This window comes from Aythya fuligula, chromosome 18 (genome assembly GCF_009819795.1).
Source record: "Aythya fuligula isolate bAytFul2 chromosome 18, bAytFul2.pri, whole genome shotgun sequence".
Classification (NCBI taxonomy): domain Eukaryota; kingdom Metazoa; phylum Chordata; class Aves; order Anseriformes; family Anatidae; genus Aythya; species Aythya fuligula.
In genome coordinates, this window is record NC_045576.1 from 3719203 (window position 1) to 3745372 (window position 26170).

Sequence of the window (26170 nt, forward strand, 5' to 3'; positions counted from 1 at the left end):
AAAACACATTTATTTAAACTATTTTGGTTTCTTTCTTCCTCTCCCATTCTTATTCTCTTAAGAAACATAGTGTATTTGAAACTCACTAAATTTTGAAAAACAGTCACTGTATAAAATTTATAAAACCTGTTTCTAGCTACATGTGCTCAGGGACCTGTCCTGCTGCAGGCTGCCCCGTGGCAGGTCTTGGTGGCTGTGACCAGTGGTGAAGGCTGTGCTGCATGCAGGTGCTGCCAGCGTGCTGGAAGGAGGGGAACACAGCACTTGGATGAGCTGCTTGTGAGGCATCCGACCACAGCATTTTCTGCTTGTCCCAGACGACCAGATCCAACCTGTTTTAGGACTGTGAGCTGTGAAAGATTTTCCCTCTGCCTCCTTCGGCTCTGCTGGCTCTTGGGTGAACCAAAATGCTCTCAGCCTAAAGGCTAGAAGCCTTCCTTGCCTTTTGCTGGCAGCAGGGCATCATTAAACAAACTGAGTGGAAGAACTTGCTGGCTTAAATGTGCCCTACCCTTCCCACCTCTCTAAACATCCAAAGTCAGGCTAGCACCAGTTGCAGACTGATACTGATAGTTATGTGCCCAGAGTAAACCCTATTTACAGGAAGTGCTAGAAAAACATTAACATGAGAAGAAATTCAAACTTGGTATGAAGCTTGCTGGTGAAAGTGCTGGGGACATCTCTCCACCTCTGCTGCAGAGGGGTTAATCTGTCACTTCGCTGTAATAGTACTTCTGGGCAGCGTCCGTCATCTTCCAGTCGGCGGCCCGGAACTCAATGATCTCCAGCAGCAGGAGCTGGGACAGGGAGCTGAGCCCTTCCTGCAGAAGGAAACCATCTCGGAGGAGGGAGAAGAGCTCATCCATCCGCTGGGAGTTCATCTTCTCCAGCTGTTCACCAATGCGATGGAGCTGCAGCACCAAGCAGTCCACCTGCAGAAGGAAGAGAAGAAGACAGCTGAGTACAGAGGTATGAGGAGTTTTGGTGTATCTCTGTGCAGGTCCCCACCAGTCACTCATAGACCAACCCGTGCTGTTCCCTTTGCTCTGAATTTCCAAGAAGTGACAGTGCTGCTTCCCACAAGGTACTGTGACCTGGGAGGCAGGAGGGGCTGCAGGTCTGTTCTGGCAAAAGTGCTGGAAAAGCACATTGGGAACTGCCCTGCCTCACAAACAAAATTACGAGAAAAATGCACCAGCAACATGTAGAAAAACGTTAATTTCCTGCGAGATGTTCACAAGGACTGAAAGTAGACCATTACTTCAACAAGACGGAAAGTAGAGGCTGGAGGGAGGTGCCTTCAAGAACAGAGGGAAGAATGCTCCAGAACTAGAAAGTCAAGAGATTTGCAGGAAACGGGCACTAACTGGATCTTTAAAGAGGGAAAAGTCAATGGGCCACAGGGGTGGGAGAGTTGTGCTAAGATAAGATGGAGGAGGAAAAAAAAAAAAAAGCCAAAGTGCCCATCCAAGGGCCCATAGATTCAGCAGCTACCTGGGGTGACTCAGATATGTCCTGTGCGGGTTGCTGCACCCTCCTGCACTGACCAGATGTGTGCAAAGCTCCAGCAGAGCTTCAGCCTGCTGGGATCTGGCACAGCATCAGCTCCGATGGCCCAGACAGATGAGCAGCAGCTACAAGAGCATTGCACAGCGTGTCACTGGGCCCTGCAGGACACAGACAGCTGCCCTGCACACATGCACAGCCTCTGCAGCTACCTGCTGTCACCTCCTGTGCCTGCAGTGCCTCAGCAGGTCAGGCTGACAGCTGCGTTTCCAGATGTTCAGCTGCAAAAGCAGTTGTTTCTGTGAAAACAGGGGAGTCACTGCATTTTTCTCCCATGACAAGAGGTGAACCTCCATAACGCAGGACAGCCCTTATCTCCAGGAACAGCTGGACTGCTGGGTCTCTCCCGTCATTTGGGCAATGGGGAAAAAGCCATGCAAAGGGAGGACAGAGCCTGGGCAAGGGAGTCAGAACCAACACCATCCTGCCTCCTGGGCTGCGAATCCTCCTGTCCAGCAGGTCTTCTTCCAGCAAAAATGGGGGAGGGATGCTCCTGCCTGGCCTTAAAGCTCTCCTCTGCACCAGCCCTCTCTGCAACCCTTCAGAACTGTGCTTTTTGCTGGTCCTTGGCTGGACAATAAGCACACGAGCACCCCACACCACTTCCCTGCACTCACCTCCTCCTCCTTCCGTAGGCTGTCAGGCTGTGCCAGTCGGAACAGACAGTCATAAACAGGGTTCACCAGAGCCATCATGGGCATGTTGTTCACCTGGAAAGACACGGGACCTGCTGTCAGCTTGGTGGCAGAAAGGGAAGAGGCTGCAGCTATTTTAAAGAATTCTCCCCCTGCTGCTTTTCAAAGAAGGGAGCAGAATTCAGTTGTGCTGCCAAACGCAGCATCGGTGGGATTTACGTAGCAGACCAGACATTTGAGTCTCCAGGAGCCAGAGAAACTGAACAAACAACGTGAAAACATCTATTTTTAAATGTAAGCAGGTCGTCATGGGAAATGCACTTGTTGTAACAGCATTTTTCTTGCCTGCAGGAATTGCATCATTTTTAGACGTGCACCAAGCAGACATCCAAGCGCACACACTGCAGCAAAGGCTTGCAGACAAACTCCGTCAATACGTGGGCTAGAAATGATGTGAGCACCCACGTGACTGAACAAAATGCAGCTCCCCTTGGACCGAACGGCAACTACTTCGATCTGGGACATTCAGGAGCAGCCAAATCGGGATTTCGAGCACCAGGTACAAAACAAGGAAGCTCAGACCTTGCGACTATTGCCAGAGCTGGCTCTGCCTCTCCAAGGCTGTGTGCCTGCCTGGGAGTATCCTTATGCTGAGAACTGGCTCTGGCCCCTGCACTGCTGAGCCGTGGCCTTAGGATACTGTGCAACACACATCCAACACCCCTGCCCCGGACCCCTGGGCTCTTCTGGCACCCATGGGCAGCAGCAGCCGGGTGCTCCTGCTCCAGCTCCTTACCCTCAGGTAGTCGAAGATGTTGCAGATGAAGGTGACGTAGCAGATCCATGCCTGCAGTGACCGGGTGCGCAGATCCTCCCTGTCCTTGTACTCCTGCTGCAGCCGGTTCAGCAGGCTCCTCCGGAAGACGCTCTGGCCGACTTGTTTGCTCTCTGCCTGTGGCCCCACAAGAGCAGGACGGAGGGATGAAATCGGGGTGTGAGAGGGGCAGGGGGGTGCTGGTATCTGGGTGATGCAGGACCATCCAGATACCTTCCTGCGATGCCCGGGGAGGCATGGAAGCTGGAACTAACTGCCTGCACTCACCAGCTGAACAGCTGGATCCTGCCACTGCAGGGGGCAAGTGGAAGAGAGAAGCTGGCTGAAGGGTCAGAGTGCAGGGCTGGAAAGAAGCCCCTCTTGCTCCCAGCTAACAATAACCAGCGCAGGTTAACGGTGTTCCACTGTCAGGACACAAGGATCTCCTACCTGGATGATGGTGTAGCAGATGCGCCCTGCCTCCTTGCTGAACACACAGTCTTTGAGGGACTGGTCCACTATAATATTGGCCACTTTGTCCAGGTCCACGCTGCTGGGGTCTGCAGAGAGGAGAAACGCTGTCAGGATCCAGCACATTTTGTGCCCTGCTTGCTCTGGTGTGCCTAGAAAGCCACCGGGGTTGGTCTAGTAGTAGCTGGGGCCTTGTACCACCATGTTATACGGTGGAAAAACTCATGCTCGCTCCCACTGCCCCTTTTGCACACCAGCTGCTTTGGAGATACCATCTCCAATAGTCCTCCCTGGCTGGAGACACTGCCAACAAGATGGAAAAGTGATGCAGAAAAGCACGATAATAAGGAGAAGCAAGATGTTGACCTGAATCTGAAATCCCAGCACAGCTTTGAAGTTGGGTTAGCAGGAGCCAGCCATGCAGGCTCCCCCTGGGCTTTGACCAGAGACGTGAGCAGGAGACCCCAGGGGCCAGGAGGAGCAAGAACTGGGTACAGGGAGAGGAGTGAGAGGCCAGAGCTGGGGAGAGATGCCGGGTGAAAGCAGGAGAGGAAGATACCCAAAATCAGAGAAAGCCACAGTGATGAGCACAGTTCCCTGAGAACCAGGAGCTGGATTTGAAGAGCTGCAGCATTACACAGCGGGGAGGGGGTGGTGGTGGTGGAGGGGGGACAAGAAGAAAACAGCTTCTCAGAACAGCTTCACCCGTGCCCCAGACATACAGCATGTACAGAACAGCTTTTCTGCACTTAGCAACTGATGTGAGCAGAAGGTGTCCGAGCACCCAGCCTCATGGGCTAGCCAAGCCGAGCGTGGCAGAGGAGCTTGAAGGAAGCCTGCTGACCTTTGAGTGCTGTTTTCAGCAGCTTCTGAGTCTCGGAGTCAAACGACTGTATTTTATACTCTTCTCTGCCTGTTTCCCCCATGACCAGCTTCCTCCGACGGCAGAATCAGGGGAACGGATGTGCTAGTGGCAGCCCCTGGGAAAAGAGCAAACAGGGTTTAGTTGGGCTAGATGTTCACCTGGCCATTCTGCAAATCCCAGCTAGTGCTGGAGCCCAGGCTTTTACCCTGGCAGCCCCCCAGCTCCTGAGAAAAATCCTCTGTTCGTAGGGCATCCAGTGCCAGCCCTAAATCTGAGCACAGCCTCACTCCCACGCCTATTTAAGCCTTGCTTCCTACCAGCTTATGACAACAAACTCCTGGGCTTCACCTTCAGAGCATTTGCATGTTTCTGATGTGAGAAATGCATTTCAGCCTATTGATCTGCAGGTTCAAACTGGACAGCACACCAAGGCAACCCCCAGGTGTAACAGCTTCACTGGGCTTCCTTGTGGCTATAGGTGGGGAAGCACACGCAGGAGCGCCCCGTGCAGCCACTCCCTTGTGCCTTTGAAGCAGCAATTCAGCTGATTTCATGCAAAGCCTGGGAGGGTTCAAAACCAGCACCCAAGCATCCAATCCACCCTATCCAGTATGAGCCAAGCCTCTCTCCTGCACCAGAGCCAGACTCCCTCAACTCCCAGCAGGACCCAGCAAGCCTTTCCTCCAAACCCCACAACAGCTCCCCTCTCATCCCTCTGCAGCAAAGCACAGCTCACTGCGCACAAACGGCGCTGCTGAACGCTCTCTAGATTCATTTTCTTCTGCTTTGTGATGCAGCAAAGATGGCAAGGGGGTACAACACCCGGCACAGGGAGGAAGGGCTTCCTTTGACACACACACGAGGCAAGCTGCTGGATGCGAAATGCCAGGCTGCCAGACCTACAGCGTAATCGGGGAGAAGGCAATCGGCCAAATGAGTTTTGCCAACTCGTCGAAATTCCTCGGCCGTTAGTCACCCTTCTGTGCAAACAGGTCCCTACCCCGATTAAAGCTGAAGAGCCCATTGCCCTTTAGAGGCACAGAAACGGGTCGCAAACAGCGCGACCCCTGCTCGCCACGAAGCCCTGGCACAGCACGTAATAACCCAGAGCACACAGCGGAGCTCGCTGGAGGGGGACAGGCCCAGCTCTGCCCTCCTCACCTGCCTCCTGGGGAGGCCCAGGGCAGACCCTGCCCCGTGGGGGCTGCCAACAAACCTCTCAGAGCCCAAACTCTGCCTGGTGTCACCTGCCCCCGAACTGCACAGCGATTTCCTCCCTGGAGGGATCCCCAAGCAGCCGGGCACTCCTAGCGCAGAGCCTGGTTGGCAAACACCTCCCCACCCGCCCTCTGCTCTGCACTCTGCCGGCTCTCCCCCTCTGTACCTGTGCTCACACCATGCTGCGCTGCAGCCTGAGCTCACCGGCAGCCCCGCATCCCACCGGCAGCACCGTGCGTGGAGAGAGCCTGGCGAGAGCTCGGCTCAGCTCAGCTCAGCTCGCAGGAAGCGCCCGAGCCCGTCTGGCAGCGTCGGTGCCGCCACCGCCCAGCAGCTCCCTGGGAGCATCCTTCCCCAGGGCTCCCTGGGGATGGGCACCGCCGCGCTGTGGTGCTGGGCCAAGTAACCCTGCTGGGAGCAAACACAGCCTGAGTGCAAAACCAGCCGGGCCCCGTCTGCGCCAGAGGTCCTGCTGCCGGCACCGCCTGCATGGTGGCAGCGGGTGACAGCGGGCGCAGCGTTTCCCAGGGGTAAATGCTTGCTGCAAGCAGTCCCCGTTAAAAAAACTGTCCCAGTGCCACCTGGGGAAGGAGCTGGTTGGGTTTGGCTTCCTCGCTCCACTGGGAATCAGCCCCTTACACGGCAGCACCCTACCCTAGGGGGTTATCCCTGTCGGGAAGGGCTGGACATGCCCCAGATATTGCTTGGAAGGGGAGAGGAGCAGCGAGGCTCCTCTGCCACCACCGACCACGCACCCACAGTCCCCCGAGGGGCATCCCCAGCCCCCCGGGACCCCCGTCCCACCTCCTCCTGCCTCCCTGAGCCCCCCACCTCGCCTCTACCCCAATGGGGGGAACCGAAGGGCCCCGGGGCAGGGCAGGGGGGAACCGGCCGCAGCCCCACCGACCTTGCCGGGCCGCCCCCGCTCCGTCCTTCGGCCGCTGGGGCGCAGGGACATGGCCGGAGCGTTCCGGACCCCGCAGCCCCGGCTCGGGCCGGGTTTCCTCTTAGGTCATTTCCTCGCCCGAGCCGGGGGAGGGCAGAGCCGGGCCGGGCCGAGCCGGGAGAGCGGCGGCAGCCGCCGCAGCGCCACCGCCTGCAAGCGCCGGGCCACGGCGGGCGGCGGGGCTGCCCCCGGGGAACCCCCCGGGAACCCCCCGGGAACCTCCCGGCTCCTCCCCGGGACCCCCCCCGGACCTCCCCGGTCCCCCCCCGGCATCTCCCCCCCCATCCCCGGGCAGTGTCCGAGGGCATTGCCTACCTCTGCCCCTCCGGCTGCAGGTGGGAAGCGCCTGGCTCTTCCCTCCAGGTGCGGGTGAGCTACGGAAAGAGAGGCTCCGAGCAGGCACGGATCTGCTTGCTGCTGAATTTGTGTGTGTGGATAAAAATAGGAGGAAAAAATCACGCCGGGGAAGTGTTAAAGCAGCTCGCTGAGCGGGGTGTAACGCACTTCGTGTTTTTGATTCTGAGCTCCCAAAGAGAGGAAGATCCCTGTGGGGCTGAAGCTTTAGCAGCGTTCAGCCAGCAGCGGAGCAGCCGGGCTGCTGGAAACGGAGAGCAGCCCCAGGAAATGCAGAATGAGCAGTTTGTCAACATTTTCTGCAGCGCTGGGTGGCCTGGCTAGGTACAAACAAATCTGAACTCATCCCCCGTGGATTTGTGGCTCGGGACAAACAGCGCGGCTCTGACAGGCCGTGGGATGGGGCTGCACAGAGCCCGTCAGCTCTCAACAGAGCCCAAAGCATCTCCTGTGTCTCAGGGGGAAGGGACGGCTCTGCCTGCTTGTATGGCCTCCCAGGAACCAGAGAAGGAAGGGAAATCCAGACAGCTCCTGCTGCTCCGGGCGGGCCCTCCTTATCTTTCCCTTCCAGGCAGCAGGAGGGCCACGGCGGCCCTGCAGGCTCCAACTGCGCGTCCCCGCTAGGAGGGAAGGAATGAAAAACCGCAGCCAGGCACGAGCATAACAAAAATATTTAATGTTCAGTCTTTCTAAAGGTAGCCACACACTTTGTGCACTTTGTGCTCAGATGCTTTCAGACTACAGCAGCTGCGAAAGATCCACCCGGACAACACAGCAAAATGCAGAGAATTACAGTTCTGCACCACAACAGAAACTTAAACCCGAATTACAAATGGTCCATTCCAGAACCAGCTGTACAACATTCGTTTCGTTTTAAAAATGATGCGAGGCAGCTCTGGATGAGCATCCCGAGAACACAACTGCCCGAGGAACTCAAGGAGCCGGTCAGTGCTAGAGGGAGCAGTGCATTCATCACGGAGTTTGTGCGTAAAGGCCCTGCCCGAGGCAGGCCAAGAGCTGCGGTGGATCCCACAACCACCGCGGGACTCGTGTCCAACATTTACCTGCCAAAGTGCTTTTGGACATTCTGAGGAGAAAAGGCACTAGAAGAAAACAAATCGCTGAGCAGCTTGAGAGGGGAATTTCAGGCAACGCACGTCCCCACATTGCCTCAGTGAATCCCCAGCCATCCCCGCAGCTGAGCCTCACAGCATGTCACCCGCTGTGTGGATCCGCCTGAAGCAGGCTGATCCAGTGAGTATTTTCTAAGAAAAATTCTGTTCCAGCTTATGGAAGAACAAGGGGCCCACAGCTCTCTCCTGTCTGCTGCCCCTCTAATTGCAGGGAATTCAGATTGAAGTGGTGTGACTGGGTTTAGCCGGAGTAGCATCAGCAGCAAGACCTGGCCCCGAGTTCTTTGCATGAAACCAGTCTCCCCCCTAAGAGAAAGCATCGCTCCTCTCACAGCCCTTTCTCCAGCAGCAACTCCCCGTCAGCCAAGTGCACATCAGGAATTTCTCAGGGACAGATGCTGCTGACCAAAGGTGAGAGACAAAGTGGCTGAGATGTTTCTCATGTTCTGTAGTGAGGGTCGTCACCTCTTTCTCCCCCCTCACCGAAAGAGCAGCTGCCTTTAGGGGCCTACATTTAGCAGCCCAAAGGGATTTATAAACCAGGCTGTGCACCAAAGTGCTCTGCCCACGGAGTGCTTCTTCTGGAGTCCACACCAGACTGGCACAACAATTAAACTTTGACTTTGCCATCTGTTGGAGGCAAGCTCATTGCATGCAGGGTGGGGAAAAAATTACCCCAGAGAGGAGCTGCTCTGCACTCCCCACTGCTGCCCTCTCTGTGGAGCAGTCAGGTTGCACGCACCCAAAAGCTCTTCATCTGCATCACCTCACGGCATGCTCCACGGACATCACCCCTAACAGCACAGTTTTGTGCTCTTTATTCATTGACCCCTGTGAAAAGCAAAGAAAATCATCCTCTGTTCCAGAGCTTCCATTTCCCACCGCTGAGCTCCTAACCAGCTTCCCTCTATTGTGTGCAGATGAACAGCAGCTCTTTCACGCAAAATGGAAAACAAGAGTCTCGTAATGCTAAACAGGATGGATGGGCCCACGTTTCCTACAGGGGTATGGAGGTCTAGGTCAGCATGGAAAAACTTCTGCTGTAGCCAGTCCTGTCCCTGCTAACCATGAGCATTCCTCTCTACCCGCAGCCAAAAGGCAGGAACAATCCCAACCTGTTCGTGCCTGTTTTGAAACGAGATTTCTCTCCCTCAGAAGGACAGCAGGAGGCTAAGTTCCTCACTGGTTATGATGCCTTCCAAGTCATTACAGGCTAGGATGTCTTCCAAGAACAATGGATAAACAGTAAACAAAGGCAAAACATTTCTAAGAACGTTTTGGGGAGCTCTCAGAAGAACCGAGGTAACACAGAAAAATGCCAATGGAATGGAGGCACTTTGACAAAACTTTGCTTAAAGGAGAAATGCAAGGAACATTGAGAAAAACTGCCCGTTTTTTTTCAGTGCATGCATTTAACACTGAGAGGTTCATGTCTCAGCCTCCTACCCGACACTGCTCAGTCAGTCTAATTTTATATAGTTCTCAAAGTGAAACAGCCGCTGTGCACTCAAAGATCTCAAACCACAGCAGACACAAAGTTATTTTGCTTATTTGCCCTGGGCTTGCAAGGCATCTCGCTGGATATCTCACTCACCAGTGAAACAGCTGCTCTTTAAAAACAGCCTCTCACAATAGTTCAGGATAAGTGAGTAACACTGATACGCAATCCGAATTGCCAGCAGAAGTTGCGTCAACAGAATGGAATTGGTCATGCTGGAATTTGGCCAGGCCATTTGGGATTAACACCCTGAATATCGAAAGAAAGCCACAGAGAACTGCGTTAAGAGAAGAACCATCAAACCATCCTCAAAATAATCGCAGTGCTCTGCCCTTTTTACCATTCACCAGATGACTAACATGCTTTTGTATCACACTGGCTCTTCCTTGGAGGCCTGCCTTCCACACCCTGGTCCAGCTACGCCCTGCTAAGCTTGAAAAAAAAAAAAAAAAAGAAGAGGAGGAAGAAAGTCATTTTCCTCTCTTCCCTTTTACATAATTCAGAGTGTTTTTTTTTAAACCATTTGTAAAATCTCTGAAACTCAAAGAAAAACACTTCTCCAGCTATAATTCAATCATCCTTTTCTCGTTAAACACCAGTTGAACAATTCCACTTTGATGTGCAGTTCTGTCACTTCAGCTATTCCTGACAAAACATTTTCATTTGCTAGCACCACCGTAGGACTGAGGTTCAGAAATGTTTTGAGACCAACACAGAGATACTCTCTAGGAACATTCACAGGTGGTATTTTTAAAAAAAGACTTAGTACTTTCCACAGGACTTTCTTTCAGTATTCCTATGTAGATTAAATATTTCTAAAACAGCATTTGTTTACTCACTCAGCAGGGAAACAAAGCACCCTGCAGTAAGAATTGGGCTTATGCGTTGAAACCCCATAAAGCGGGGCTCTTCATCTCAGGGTCTACTTGGAAAAAGCGTGACCAAAACAATGCAAAACCTTAAGAGATGTATGGCAAGACACACAGGAAGAGAAATTGGCACTTGAGATACAGTCAAGCTCACCAGAATGAGTAGAAGTCAGCATGATCCACTAAGATACTGTGTTTAAAGTGGCTGAGAAGGCACAGCCAGTGAGTGGCAATCAAGACAAAATTTGCAGCAAAGAAAAGGAAAACAAAGGATCTGTGCACACTTAAGAGCTTTTGGCTGACTTCACAACAGTGGTGCAGAGCTACCTGTGCAACACAGAGAAAAGCACACGCTGCCAACAGCAGACCATAAGCAAGGAAATAAAGCTGGGCAGATTTAGTGCTGAGAAGTGGTATCACGTCGGGTAAGCAGCAGCAGCAGCAGCAGCTAGCCAGGATCCCTCCCTGTGATCAGAGATCCCTCCCGTGCAAGCACAGGAATTCACCCACTCTCCTGGGTGTGTTTGCAGAGCACAGGCTCTGCTAAGTGGTTGGATGCTTGGTTCCTCCCCTCACTAAATGTGCGCTGATATTAGAGGAGACAGAACAAAGAAACAAAGAAGTGCTCTGTTTAACAGCTTCCAGCAGAGCATTTCAGCATCGTCAGCAGAACTGCAGTCACCTTCTCCTCCTGCTTGGTCCCAGGATGGCATTTCCTCCAGGCTGGTGGAACTCTGGGAGCTCTGCCACTTCCAGCATGATAAAGACAGAGCAAAGCCTTCGCTTTCCTTCCTCCAGGAGAACACCAGGTAGCCAAACGCATGCCCGTTTCAGCTTTCCTTCCTCTTGTTGCTGTCAGTGTTCTTCAGGGCACACAACAGGCTGCAGAACAGCTCGTAGGAAAAGAAGACGAGGCCAGTAGAGACAGCAGCCTTCAGCAAGCTGGGCGAAAGGCCCTTAAAAAATCCACCCAGGCCCTCCTCTTGCATGATCTGCCTTAGGCAGTCCAGCAGACCCCTATATATCCGCACCTGGGAAAGAATGGTGAAAAGGTTAAAGGAGAAGAAATCCAAGAGAGCCTACCTGGGAGAGAACACAGAGAGCCCCAAGTTATACCACAGAAACAGAATCTAGACATGCAGCCCAGAAATGCTTTTCTGGCTGTTGTTATAACTACCTGAAAGTGTCAGAGAGTCGGGTTGTTCGTGCTGCTAGAGAGAAAGTACGTGTTTTGCATCAGCACTGGCCTGAGCAGATCATTCTAACGGAATGCCCATAAAATCTTTATGCCACAACAGCATGTATTATTTATGGTAGGAGTTTGTAAAGCAATTATTTCAGATTGTACTGCTATTGTTTGCCATCTTCCTCACTCTCTAAGGAGAAATAACTTCAATTTTTTGACATAAAGAAAACACAGCTACAGCACTTAGAAGTCTTTAAATTAGCTGTCTGTATGTCATCATGTCACACCGTGAAGGTTTAACATTGTGACACATCAGTGCTAAGAACAAATTCTGTGCCTCACTGGAAGGAAAGAAGCATCCAATGCAACGGGTTAAGATTTCCAATTCCTATCCAAAAGTTTCTTGAGATACAGACTGATTTACTTCTCCGATCCACAGAATTTGAAAGAAAAATTAAAAAAAAAAGAAAATTTCTAGTCTTCAGGAAAAGAAAGAGATAGCTCCTTGAAAGATCTGTATATGCCCTAAAGTGTATTTCCAGGTGCTACAGATGGTGCTTAAGAACACCAGAAGCATTTAATTTACTTTGAGTGTCGGGATGTTCTGGTACATAAGACATATGTTGAACACTTGGTGCCCATTCTTCACATCAAACCAATAATTGCAGAAAAGGATACTGGCAGGCGATCCTAGCATAAAGCCAGTGTAATCCCCTGCCAGTCATTCGCTCCTGAATCACAAATACCAGGCAGCAAGTAAAAGAATAAAGGAAATCAACCCCCCTTTGTCTGACTAACTAATCCCCAGCTCCAAGACAGCCTGCCTGATGAAGGTGGATGAGAAGGCAAGGCGCAGGTATTCTGGACAATATCATAAAATAAATCAACTTATTCACACAGCTATTCCCATTATTAAACAAGAACAATTAGCTCCCAGAAGTCAAACATTTCTCACCTGCCCAAAGGCTGCTCGGGCATGCTCAAAGCCACCCACTTGCAGTCGTTTTTTGATCAGGTCAAAAGGGTAAGTGAGGGTTTTGCTGATGATTCCAGCACAGCTGCCACAAACGAGGTTTTTAACATTGCCTGAGAAGCAGAAAGGGGAGAAGACAGCAGAGGGAGAAAAGAGGATTAGCGGGAAGTTCAGATGAAAAAGTCACGAGAGGTAAATTAAAAATAACCTTTCACAAGAAGTATGGCCCTTTAAAATCACACCATCTCTTCTGTATAGTTTGAGCCTCTGAACCTCAACCAGTGTTTTCTGCATCACACTCACAATGTCCACTGGAGCCAGAGCACAACAGCTTGTGATATGATAGCTCATTGCACTGAGTTATGATTTTTATCTACCAAGTGGCAATGCAAAAAAAGAGAGTCACCAGAGAACCTGTCATTACCGGATAGAAAAATTTTCATGGATCTCAGTAAAAGGAAGGTTTCCCATTGGAAACCTTGTGCTTCTGACTGCTCACTCCCATCCAGAAAGTCAATTTAAGTCACATGTTGACATTGCCCGATTTCACAAAGTCTTGTGAGAAGTTAATTTTATGGTATTAGTCTTTTTCCTGACATACGTGAGTTAACAGCACAAAACCACCATCGGTATCAGCCTTCGGAAAGGAAATATGCAGACACGATATTGAAAAGTCTAGTTCCCCCATCTGAAGGAATTCTGTTGAGGAACCCAAACACATTTACGCAGCATCCACTCTCTCTCTGGGAGGCACTAGCCTCCAGAACTGTCAAGGTGACAGGTTGCATCAAGATGAGGCTCTTTTATAATGGAGCGAGAAATCAAGATAAGAATATCAAATCAAATAGCTTCAAATTAGACTAAATGAATCCTCTGCTCTAGCAGCTGTGCTGGAACCCGTAGGCAGATTTACTGAGGAAATCTGAGTCCTGTTTGTACAGCGCTACTGAAATTGAGAGAAAGATTATGCCAGCACGGTCTTCCTATGGTATGAGTAATGTGACACAGCTCAAGAAAGAACACCCTCTGGCCTGTGACGCTTGAGTTTCCCAACTAACCATGTTTCCGTCATGGTTGTTCTATAAAATGAGTTATTTGTAAACTTCACTCTACTTACTTGTGCAGTATATGTGCAGGGATAAGAATAAAAGATGGGAAATTGAGATGCTTTTCAGAGGTTGCATTGAAAAAGGACAGATAGGACAGAAAACTGGGCTTATGACACTCTCCCAAACTAGTATTCACCCTCTCTTTCTCTTCAGATCACTGACTTCACTGGCCCAAGTGCCTACCTCCTTCCTTTCCTTCAGCTGGAATCATCCATTCAGAAAGTTGTTTCAAGGTGTTGTAGAAGGAGAACTGGAGACCAGCATATGGGAAGATGGCAATGATTGTGGGGGTCAAACCTCTATAGAAAGTCCGAGGCCCTTCTGTCTGGTACATGGTCACCACCGCATGGCGAAGGTTGTGATAGACCTAGACAACACAGAAGATGCTGACTCGCCGGTGAAACAGGCTTAAAAACATCAACCCAAAAAAGGTCAGGATATTTCCTGGTAAAGAGGATAAGAACTTCCCGCTGCCCAAAACACAACTGACTGGTTTTCAGCACAGAGCGATAAACAAAGTGATTCTGCACATCTTCACGCAGTATTCTTAGCTGAGCCCTTGTGGCTCTTTTAAGAAAGCTGACAATTTAAACCTACATCTGAGCCACAAGAGACTAATTGAATGACTGAATCATTAGCTCTGCACTGAAAGGCCTGGGCTGACATTGCATCCCACATCCAAGCTGTGCTTCTGAGGGGAAGGAACAAGGCACAGACCTGAGCTGTGGACTGAGACCACTTGCATCACTGCCATAGTTACTTAATTCTCTTATTAACAGCTCTGCTTGGTCCTGCAACAGAATTAATATAATACATATTGTCATTCTACTGCAGGCTAAGACAAAAAACACAAATGGTTGTGATACAAACTCACACCTGTCTAGTTATTACAGACCTAATTAGCATGGAGACCAGGTCTTACACAAGAAAGGATAAGAAACACAGGTGAAAGGTTTCAAGTTTCACCCCCCACCGTGATCTAAACATGACTCTGTGTAAGTGGAAAGTTTGAAACACGCAACGCACAACAGGCTAGGGAGTGTATTCTATAAGTGGCCAACAGCCAAAACGAAAATTGAGTTATCCTGATAAGGACAGCTTCTCCTTTCTGGATCACCTGTCAGGAGTCAAACAAAAACAGACCCAGCAAAACATAATTAAGAAAGCTAATGTCAACAGCACAGAGGATACCTTGGCAACAACACAAACATTGCCCAACAACAGCACCTGCTCCTTTACGCTAACCCACAGACTGTTATGTACTTTCCAACCTTCCCACATTCATAGAAATAAAAATTGCTCCTGCGAGAGATGGCAATTCCAAGCAGTGAATTCTGAACCGTACCTTTGGCTCACCCTGAGCAGCAAAGCGGGTGCGTAGTGTGTCAACGGGCTGAACTGCAACAGTGGCCGTGCATGCAGCCAGTCCACCGCAGATGAAGTGCACAAAGGAATCACGGGCGTTGTACGAGGTGACGTTGTGCACCAGCTTGGTCAAGCTTTCAAACGCCATGAACTTACAGAAACAAACACACACAGGTCAAGGAGTCAGTTCCTATCACTGACACAGATCTCCTCCTCTTCTTTCATCTCACCAAGAGCTCCACCCACAGCTTGTAACCACCTCCTCTCTTTGTCCTTCAAAAGTCCTCCAATTTGCAACCTGTTGGAGCATGTGCTCAAAGAATGCCTTGTGAAAATCACTGAGCAGCCTTAAGAATGCCTGTGGTATTCTGATCTCTGACACTTCTGGTGCATCTGGCATTTAGAGCTGTGAAAACTCATCTTCATGCTCTATATATCCCCAAAAGTATTTGCTATGTTACAGATACGGCGCCAATTATTCTTTAAATGGCTGATCATAAAATATATTGCTAATACTTAAAAATAAAGCATGGCAATGTTGTGCAAAATACTGTTAATTCAGCCTCATTGACTGTGTTGCCCTAACAGCTTGCTAAGAAAATGTGAACCAGAGCAAAAAAACTACGCAGGCTTGGAATGTTAAGAGCTAAACCAAGTGTCAGCAGCAAACAGGGCTTGTCTGCGACATCAGGCAGAGCGCAAACTGAGTTTATTCTTGCTGTGCTCCAGGCTGGCCAAGCAAAATTAAACTCTGCTCTGCAAGCTCAGGAAAATTAATTTAGGAATTAGACACCAACATTACACAGCTATACATCTCCGTGACTAGAGCTACCTTGAATCAGTCCAAGGTAAACCTGGACCCTTCTACCTTTCTGTATCTGCCCACGCAGCCAGTCTGAAGAAGAGCAAAGCAGAGTCCTGCAGAGGTACACTGGGCGCAGCTGATGTGCGGTCACCTTACCTGAACAGCTCCGTAGCCAACTGAAAGGAACTGGGCAGGAACGTGCCCCTTCCAGAAGGCTCCCAACCCCTCCTCCTGGAAGATGCACTGTACAGCTTGCAAGATGCCATAGTACTTAGCTCCTGGGGTTCTGGAGGAGAGCTGCTCGATCTGAAGCTGGAAGAAAACAGAAAAAATCTTTTCAATTCCACATCATGTTTCAGTGATGTTCAAGTGTCCTGTTGAGGAACTCACAACCCTAAGAGCCAACCCATGCTACGCAAAGGCATCCTGAGGCATTCTGTCTCCCTCAGAATCACATCTAGACCTGACTGGGACGCGATCTATGTAGGTCTCTGACCAGTAAAAGCACACAAACAACGCAAAGGTCGTCGGTAGGGCTGACAGTGAAAATTAAACTAGACGATTGAGATCATTTAGAAAAAGAGAACAGAGCAAGAACACACAGGATCCCGCTGGGACCCCCAAGCCATACAGATAACCGGTACGTGCACGGCAGCCCTGCCACCGCCTGCCCCACACCTGACACGGGGTAAGGCCGGCGCTCAGGATTAGCGCTGTGCAGGCACCAGCCGCTCGCCCAGCACCCCCCAGCCCTGCTCCACGAGGGCTCCTCGCCCCCCGTCCCCCCGGTACCTGGAAGCGGATCTTGATGACATCCAGGGGGCTGACCAGGACGCGGGTGACGAAGCCGGAGGCCGAGCCCGCTGCGGCCGCTTCCACCGTGGAGACGCACTTGGCCTCGGGGTCGTAGCCCACCATGCCTGCCCGGGGAGCCCCTCAGCACCCCGTCCCGAGCCCTCACCCGCAGCCCCGAGCCCCCAAACCTCCCCTCACTCCGCTCCCCCCTCAGCCTCCCCTCAGCCCCAAACCTCCCCTCAGCCTCGCCCCCCCCCCCCCCGGGCCCGCTCGGTGCCGGCCGGCTCCCGCCGCGGGCCCCACCCGCCGCCTCAGCCGCCTGCCGGGCGCAGCTCCGCGCCTGCGCGCCGCGGGGCACGCTGGGAGTTGTAGTCCCGCGGCCCCGCTCCCCTGACGGGGGGTCCGGGTCCCGCCGCCCCCTGAGGGCGGCTGATGGGGCACCCTGGGGTGCTGGGGGGTGAGGGGAACCCCTAAGTGCAAAGCAGCTGGTCCTTAACCGTACCCTACCGTCACCACGACAGGCACCTTGCTGCTCTTCATAAAGCACAGAAAAGTTTAGCAGAACTTCTCAAGGAACGAATGAACACGCTTCCAAGTGTGTCCTGCTACAGCGTTGTAAAAAAGTGCCCAAAACTTCAAGCCATGCTGTGAATAATTTCTGTACTGACTGCACTGGTGCAAATGAAAACTAGTAACAGGCAGACGGCAGCGTTTCTGATTCACTCCGTGCCTATCTGCCTCTGATCAGAACTGGGAGGAACAACCACAGGCCGGTTATGTCACTGGGCCTCTTCCTATTGTACGTTAAAACCCACTACAAAAGGCAGAGGCAGTGCCTGTAAGAGAAGGCTGGTGAGAAGCGGCAGAGCCAAGGGAGCAGCTTCTGCAGTGACCTGCAGAGCCACCCACAGCCCTCCTTAGCACAGCCAACCTCTTCCATTTCTTTAGGCAAGGAGAGAAAATTGAAAGCGAGCTGTCAGGCACTGACCACGCAGAGCCAAAGCTGCTGTGATGGTCTGAGCTGGAGGTGTTGCTGTTGCACAAGTCAGACGCTCATCTTTCCCTCTGTCCTTTAGCAGACACTCCAGAAATAACCAGTGTATCGCCCTCCAGTACTGGCTCCTCACTGCATTAGAGTCAGCACCACAGGGCTGCTCGAGCGGTTACAAAAAGAGCTGAGAAAAAAAAGCAGAGGAAGAAAGGCTCAAGTGCCACCCTCCCGCTCCACTAATAGATCCTGCTTGCCATTCTGACAGCAACCTGATTGCTCCTCTCCCCCCTTCGCTACTCACACCAGCACATGTGGTTCAGTGACACAGTTCTCAGTTGACAGATTGAAAGAGCAACATGACTTTGGCTAGGCGTGCTGAGATCTAACCGCGATGCTACAGAGGCTGAGCACTTACAAATTACCTCGATCAGCTATATTTTGGTCAGCTGAAATAACAGACAGATGCTCAAGTGAAGAATTCAATGTATATTTATTATTCACAGTTAATTACTATCTACCAAATGCTGCTGCAGAGTTAAAGGATTAAGTACATAGGCCTTTTTTTATTTAAACACTGATTTTTTTTTAATATATATACACACACAAGACATATGTCTGCAAGGCTGCATGATATACACCAATTCCAAAATAAGGAAACAATCAAATGGTCCAGGTGTAGAATGCCATAGATTCCTTTTCCAATCACTTTACAAAGAAGGAAGAAAGTGAGTGACAGCTAGCAAGGAGAGGGGGAGAAAGTAATACTCTACAGGATAGCTCTCTCTTTCATCTGCTGGAAAATCAAAGTGTAAGGCAGAGTCCATCTCAGGAATAAAACTTGTAACATTTAGTACAAAAAAAGGCACCCTCCAACAAAAGATTGCCCGTGCTTATGCAGGGCGGGAGGAGATCTCCACCGCAGTTTTTGGATTCGTTGGTGGGGTGAAGGGATACAGCCAAGCGGCCACCAAAAGGAAAAATAACGCAACTGAAGATTGGCACAGAGAGCAACGTGGTTTGATTGCTTTTCTTTCCATCCAATTTAACGTCACACTGCTCTGGTGGAAGAGCGAATGGCCACAACAAATGCCGTTATGGTAAGGGGTGGGGATTACAGTCATCACACAGCCTGCTGTGAATGGGGAGCGAGGTGGAGGGAAATCTACTTTAACAGTAACACTGACCTGAGGAGGGAGGAGAAACTGGAGAACAGTGATGCCAACCCCACGTTTCATGAGCAACACGACTGCAAATACTCCCTATCCAGGCAAAAGAGACAGGCTGATTACATGCATCACGTAGAAACATTCACTAATAGCATAAAATGGTTTCAAGCACTATTTCTTGAGGTTTTTCTGCATTATAAAGTTTTCCATCAAAGGAATGTACATTTTATAGGACATCTCAGGACTACTCTTTCTCAAATTCCCCCCCCCTCAGCCCTCCCTCCCCAAAATATTCTTCCTCATTTTCCCTGGACATACCTTCCCGGTTTCTCTTTTATCTTTTCAGGCTCCTGGTTGCAGCTTTCCACCACTGAGCAGCCTAAGCTGCCACTGAATGCCTTGATTTCCCCCCCCCCCCCCTTGGAATAAGGAAATTCAAACAGTAAGACAAATCTTAAGATTAAAGCTCCATCTCTGGTTGCAGATTTTTCTCAAATGTCCGTTGATAAAGCCACCCTCCTCTACATCCCTCGCCCCAAAGTATTTATTTACACATAGGCAGAAAAAAAACCCTCTGAAAAGCTCTGGACTGTCCTTTTAACTTAAAAAAAAATAATAATAAAAAAGAAAATAAGGGAAAGGCACTATGGAAAAATGTGCTCAACCGTACACCTTTAAGAAAAAACAAAAAAGCTGTCAGCACAGCATTAATAGACTTCAGTTGTAGGTTGGAGTTTCTGAAAGCAGCTCTTGACTCAAAAGAAAAAACAAAACTAAAAGCCACATAACTCTTCTCCCTTCCCCTGCTTGGAAGCTGCTGAGCTTCAGAAGAAAGTGCCAAAGGAGAAGAGACAATAAAAATTAGAGCAACACCTCATCTTTCCCAGGCAAGAAGAGCTGAATGTTGAAGGCAAAAGCAGACTGATGATTTTTGTTTTTTTTAAAGGCAGGACTGTGGATTTGGTTCTTCTCTCATGTCCCTTCATGTCAAATGAAGACCGTTTGCAGAGAGAGAAAATACCAGCAGAGTTTCTCCCTTTTCCTTTAACTGCATGGCTAGGACTTTATATGGCATTAAAACTTCATGCACTGATGGACAGAGGAGGAGGGGGAAACAAGAAGAGTGAATGAAAGGGGGTAACCCAGGAGCAGCTGAGGAAATTTGTTATTTTCTTTTTTTTTTTTTCTCTTTTTTTTTTCCTAAGATAAGTTTTGGTGTGTAAGTTGAACTCTTCCCCCCCCACCCCACCCCTGAAGTTCCGTACTGTGAAGGAGGATCACCTCACGGTGAAAGGTGACTCAGGTTTTATCGCCGTGTGATTTTAGGTCACTGGCTGCAGTTAGGCTCTGTATGTGTATTTACTGTTTCTCTTGTTTCTTTAAATAATCTCTAATATTTATCTCTAGATGTTCCGATTCACTGGGGTCACATAGTTGCGTGGAAACATGCCCGTCTGTCCGTGGCAGGCTCCCTTCCACCAGTTGGGGTCAGAATTGTCAAGGACTTGGATAAAGTCTCCGCGGCGGAAACCCAGCTCTCCTTCCTCTTGGGGATCAAAATCAAACAGGGCCTGAACGTACGTTGGTTGCTGAAAGGGGAAAGAGAAAGATATGCAAAATGAGAGTCATCTACAGCACTCGAGACACCTGCTCCCTCAGGCAGGATTGATTTTTAACTTGCACCAGAGATAAGCAGTGAACATTTGGGCTGTTGCACTTTCCTGAAAGCCAGCCTCCATCATCTGTAACACGATAAAAAAGGAAAGCATGATCTATAGAAGACCTTAGAAAAATGGTCAATTTTCTGTGAAAACCCTGAAATAAAAACAGCAGATGTCTCAGATGTTCTGGTAGTTGTTTTCCAGTGTTCACTACTTACCATAAATCTGTACTGTACTACAATGGCCTTTTTACTTATTTGTCCTGTTTACAACAACCAACAACATGAGTATTAATAACCTACCTAACCACTGAAATACACAAAGTTCCCCCTCAAAGCTGGGTACTGGCATTTTACACATTTTCCTTAAACCCCTCCAATATCAGTTTTGCCACAAAGCATCGTGTTTGGTCAGCAAATGTCTCCATTGTTATGGAAAACCTAGGGGTTAATTTAAAAATGCATTTGGATTCTTAAAACTGGGAGTCTAACAAGGTATCTTCATGCTTGTCATTCTCAGCCAGCTCTTCTCATCCTCTGCTCATCACTGACCCAACTGTTCAGAGCTGTGTGTTCAGATGAACTCTGGCAAAGGCTGCCCAGGGCACCCAGAGAAGTGCGAGGTTCTGGCTTCTTCAAGCTAATGCTGCAGATACAGGCAAATGGATTTATCCAGAACTGACAAAAGATCCAGTTATATCTAACGTAACATTTGGACGGCCCTGGGAAATGGAACAAAAAAGAGCTACATACACACAAGCTGCTCTACTGACACGTAGCAGGAGGTTTTGGTTCCTCTTTACGCTGGCTGGATTCAAAACAGCAGGCTAGAGATGTTCCATATGCCACCACCTGTAGCTACCTCTTCAACAAAGTACTTCACTGCTACCAAGGTGCAGTTGTGGCTGTGACCCAGTACAAACAGAACTGTCCTTTCTTACTGTGTCCTAAACCAGTAGTAAACCCATTCTTAATTCACAGGAATCAGATGACCTTACTTCAACAGTAATCATAAACATTAACAGAAGCCGAGTGTCCAAGCAGCAACAACACTTTGCCAGGACTGAAGGAGAGACTAGGAGTTAGCAGGTAGGCTTTGCACAAACATCCAGCTAATCTTCCAGTATAATTCTGGCAACAAGATACAACACTACACTTCAACAGAAAAAAATTGAAGTCAGCTTTTCTCCATCCCTGTTCGTTTACTCTGAGATGTAATCCCACTTCAGACTGTGGTTGCAATAGCCTAAAAAATATGCTCTATGAGGACACTTGTCTTACCTGTGGCACCTGTTCAATGTCCCGTAGAAATATTTGCTGGTTCCTGGAGACAGATGTGGATCTGTGATAATCTACCAGCTCGTTCAAAGAATTGAACTTCACCACCCAGAGGAAATACTTGCCAGCCCCATCTCTAAGCACCTTGAAGTGCTGCACATCGTTTCCAAACCTGGGAAGGAATAAAAAGAAAAAAACACATTATTAGTCACTGAGCATTCTGCTGGGATCATGAGTGTGAAGAGTTGGGTACAAAAAGGTTGTTCGGGGCACAGTAAAAACTGTTGGTAGCACTGATATTACAAGTACCAGTTCATTGTTGTAAAGATGTTTGAAAACCATTCATCAGTTGCATCTTACAGAAATCAGCGGTCACAGAAAGAATTCAAACACTGAAATTTAAAAAAAAATCCTGCAAGTTTCAGATTCACTCTTCTTATAGTAGGTCTTCAGTTTAAAACCACCTTTTCCAACCACTCTGAAGTTGCAGAAGTTTGAGGCCTTCTGGTGTCACAACACTCCTTCTCCAACAGCATGTGCAGTCATTTCAGCTTTTTTACACTGCATTACCACATAGCTGCCATCCGGTACGTGTACTTTTGGATGCTTGTATGCAGTCACCTGTGTCGCTGAAGACAGTGCACAGGATACCTAGGACACGTGCAATGGACTTTTACAAACACAAGGTCATGTTGAAGAAGCTGCACCACATCACCTTCCGAATCTTGCATTTGAATGTGGACTAGAAGTTGAACACGTGCTTCAGTTTAGTTCTTCAGCCACAGCAATTTCACAACTGACTCAAAGCCATTTCAAGCTCGTGCTACCTCTTGCTAAGCTGCTGCACTTCTCCCAGCCTCAGCCCTTCCCTCACACAGTACCACTGTGCCTGTGTGATAATGCAGGACACAGGCACCAGTCCCATCAAAGGTGAGATGCTGGGAAAAGAACTGCTGTAGCAAGGGGGGTAGGATCATCTCTTCTGGCAGATGGTCTGGACTTAAGCAAAAGGACATCTTGCAAAACAGATTTCTCCACTTTTTCAAAAAAAAAAAAAAAAAAAGCACAAAAACCCTTACAAGGTGATGCTCACAAGTAGTGCAGCAACTTCAGTTGTGCTTTAACAACTTTTTTCTGACAAATGACGACATTCAGTTGAAGCTACTTCGCCAACAATTTTATCCTAAATAAAGAGTAACTCCAAAGAGGGAGTGTCAGAATTTTCCAGATGAACAGTACACCAGTATTTTTTCTTTAGTCTAAGCACTAAAAACAGGAGGCAAGAATTCCCCATTTGGCACGAAGAGCTCCTATACTGTGGCTGAAAGTGTAGATACTGTCTTGGTGACAAAGCTAACACGAAACAATTCATGGGTACTGCCTCTGCTCCCCTTCCTCAACCTGAGAGCTTCTCACCACTTCAAATGCTGCAGCTCACCATTCAGGGAAGGGAAAAAAAAAAGTTTTTCGAAATAAAACAGAAAAAAGCAATTGAGGTATTACCACCAGGTGGCAACACTGAACAGGCAGGCAGAGCTATGCTGTTACAACCTTAGGTTTCATAAAGGAATGCAATGTCTGGAATGAAGCTTCCATTCATATCTAGTATTCCAGCTCAGATTATTGTATCCAACAGAAATATAAACAACTCTAAAATCAGTTGCTTAATTCAGTTTGTTGGCATGACTTGGTGCTGCTGTGCAGGATGACAAACACTTGGTTACAGACCAGAGACGACTAGAAAAAAGAATCTGCTAAGACAGATCACTGATAGCCCCAGAAAATACAGCAAACTAGGAATCTTGCATGAATGATCTAAATCCATCAAGATAGATAGAAAATCTTGTTAATTTCTGGTACAGGAGAGGGAAAAAAATAAAGAAAAAGGGAAAAATAAGCTGCTAAAGAGAGAGTTCCCCTCTCCTTATGTTCAATTACATCCCAAACCCTTTCAAAAGTTTTTAATACCTCTATTTTACAGAGACTTCAGACATGTGAAATACTTAGACATGGCTCACATTATACCGTGCTACCTTTCAGGAACTCCTGCTGGTTAAGAGCCAGTGCTTATAGAAAGGTTGCTCAAGGATGTGAACTGTTCCTCCTTAATGTTCCTCTTTTTTTTTTTTTTTTTTGTTACTAGAGAGATTCTCTATGAAGGTGAAATAAACCACTGAGAGATGGAAGAGGCCTCTCCCTTCATAGCATCATGACCCAGCGCTAGAGAACATGACTATCCCTAAAGTAGGTGCCAAGTGGCCACAAAAAACATTTGGAAGCGTACTGCACAAAGACAGAAGATGGAGTAAGAAAATTTGTATCACTGGAAGAACAGGCCTGCTATAAGGCATCTCGAAAATTATTCCTGCCCATCAGCACTAGCAATCACCCGTCCTTTATCCGTGACTGAGAACTGGCATTAGGTGTCGTGATTGCCACACAAGTGCTTCTGGGCATTACTTACTTGACTGAGAGAGAGAAGTCCCCAGGAGCGCTCTCACTCTCCCTGATGAGGAAGGCACCATCATGTCTCTGTTTGCCTAACATCTCTTCAGCCTTTGCTCGGGGAATCTTTCCAAAAAACCACCTGAGGAGCGAGGAAAAGAAAACAGAGGAAGTTAAGAACTCGAAACATTTCATGTGCAAACCTGACACAGATATTCACACCGAGGTGAAATGATTCCTTACAGAAGTACTTAAGCTACACCTACCTCGTTGCCACCCTACTACAGGCTACTGAACCATTTTCAGAATGTTTCGTCCTGGCAGCGAAGCTACCATGATGCGCTTGCAATCGCCCTATTTCACCCAACTTAGCAAAGCAGAGATGTGGTAAGTGTGAAACCCTCAAGTTACAGGATTTATTTTCAGAAGGGGGAAATAACCCAACTGCTCAAAATTTCATGTGTTATTCACAGTTTTGCACTCTACTCTACCCTTTAGACATAGATGATATTTAGCATACATACATATAACCACAAGAACCTAATGTACACAGCTGCTTCACTAAGTCCTACTTGGTGAGGCTAAAAAGACTGCTATGGGAACTAGCTACAACTTGGGACACAGTTAAAATATCTGTTACGGTCTGCACTGGTATCTTAGCAATCAGGCCTTGTAACCTAAGGACAAACAGATTCCTAGCTCAAGCAAGAAACTCGACTCTTAACTCTTCCTCTGTCACTCAGGGCTAAAGTCTCATGTCTCCATACAAACATGCAAACATTTAATTGCCTAAACTGTATGATACCGTCAGGTCAGGGATTACAAAGGAGCCCACGCACTGGTGGCTAGTCAGCACTGAACTTCTCTGTGACATCACAATTTATTTCACTATTGCTGCCCTAAGATAATCAGTGAGTAGTTACACACCCCTTTACTACTTACGCCCCCCAAGGAGAAGCCACCCCTGCCCTAGTCACAATTTGCCAAGCAGACAATGCAGAACACGTAAGGATTAAGCACAGAAACATCGCTATTTTAGCAGGTAGGAACCTTAGAAATATATCTATGTAATATTTGCACAACGCAAGGGAAACACTGGGAGTTCACTCACAGGTTTCTTCAGAAACATCACAGCTGTAGAAACAAGATCCTGTCTATGGATTGACCCATCCTGCACAAATGGAAAGTGCATTTTATATCAAACAACAATTTCTAGCCTTTTAGATCTGGTGGAAAGACATGATTACTTGCCAGAGAGAACGAGTAGCTTCATTCAGCAGCTGGTTATTCCCGCAGCACGGAGCCCAACCTTTCTGACCCTAGTGATCAGCATCCCAGGGCACTGCCATCTAGGACAGGTTCTGTATGGCAGAGCTCAAGCAGGTGCCAGGAGTGGAGTTATATGCAGACAAAGTGAGAGAAGTTCCCTCAAGTTCCCTCTGCTTCTTTGTGGATGATTGCTGAGCTGGGCATGCAAATCAGTTCTAGGAAAGGTAGGAAAGGTGCTGACAAGGCTTGTTTCAGCAGCCTCTCTTTCTTGCTTTCTTCTGTAGTCAGGACAACCTAGCAGCTTTCACATAAGCAGTCCCATGAAATAGCTGCACGTGAAAGCCGCATCTCAACTTCTTGGCAGCTGCACAGAAGTCAAAGGCACGAGGCTGCTCACCTCTGTGGCACTAAGACTGAACCTGCATCAGGCAGCTGTATCATAGCACCGACCTGGTCACAAGGATCCTTACCTACATTCACATTTGCACTTCCAGCCTAATCCAAGACTAAAGGCAAACAAGGCTGAGCAGTAGGTCACGCAGTGTGGGAAGAGCTGAGCTGTGTGCACAACCAAGAAGCACAGCTGGCAATTCCGAGTAACAGATCACACCAGATAGAAGCTCTTACCACAGCCTTTAACCACGCAGATGACTGCCCATAGAGGGGAGCGTTTAAGAACAAAAGCTCCACGCAAAAGGTTTCCTTTCCACAATGAAGTTTTTGGTACAACAAAGAGAAGTTGCAAAACCCTCACTGAAA

At 48.8% G+C, this 26170-nt stretch overlaps 3 protein-coding genes across 5 annotated transcripts in view; all 3 read right to left on the reverse strand.

Annotated features, from left to right (window-relative positions):
- On the reverse strand, positions 1-6562 carry MIF4GD (MIF4G domain containing). Its single transcript, XM_032199724.1, has 6 exons — positions 6477-6562; positions 4331-4466; positions 3466-3575; positions 2998-3153; positions 2184-2276; positions 1-932 (listed from the first exon to the last, which is right to left on the reverse strand). The coding sequence occupies exons 2-6, from the start codon at positions 4410-4412 to the stop codon at positions 705-707; spliced, it is 669 nt and encodes a 222-aa protein (XP_032055615.1). The 5' UTR covers positions 4413-4466; positions 6477-6562; the 3' UTR covers positions 1-704.
- On the reverse strand, positions 4408-16755 carry SLC25A19 (solute carrier family 25 member 19). 2 transcript variants are annotated; one of them, XR_004254028.1, is made up of 7 exons: positions 16600-16755; positions 15964-16119; positions 14983-15153; positions 13821-14004; positions 12511-12641; positions 11052-11400; positions 4408-4466 (listed from the first exon to the last, which is right to left on the reverse strand). XR_004254028.1 is itself a non-coding variant. In XM_032199723.1 (6 exons), the coding sequence occupies exons 1-6, from the start codon at positions 16723-16725 to the stop codon at positions 11200-11202; spliced, it is 969 nt and encodes a 322-aa protein (XP_032055614.1). In that variant the 5' UTR covers positions 16726-16755; the 3' UTR covers positions 10016-11199. The 2 variants fall into 2 exon arrangements, 1 of the variants encoding a protein (XP_032055614.1); XM_032199723.1 differs by lacking the exon at positions 4408-4466 and having other exon boundaries at positions 10016-11400.
- A 3189-nt stretch (positions 16756-19944) lies between these two features.
- Positions 19945-26170, reverse strand: part of GRB2 (growth factor receptor bound protein 2) — a 49342-nt gene continuing 43116 nt past the window's right edge. For both annotated transcript variants that reach the window (XM_032199618.1, XM_032199619.1), the window contains 3 exons: positions 24162-24284; positions 21701-21869; positions 19945-20348 (listed from right to left, as the gene is read on the reverse strand). In XM_032199618.1, the coding sequence (XP_032055509.1) occupies positions 20163-20348; positions 21701-21869; positions 24162-24284 (478 nt within the window). In that variant the 3' untranslated portion in view covers positions 19945-20162. The remainder of the gene's footprint in view (positions 20349-21700; positions 21870-24161; positions 24285-26170) is intronic.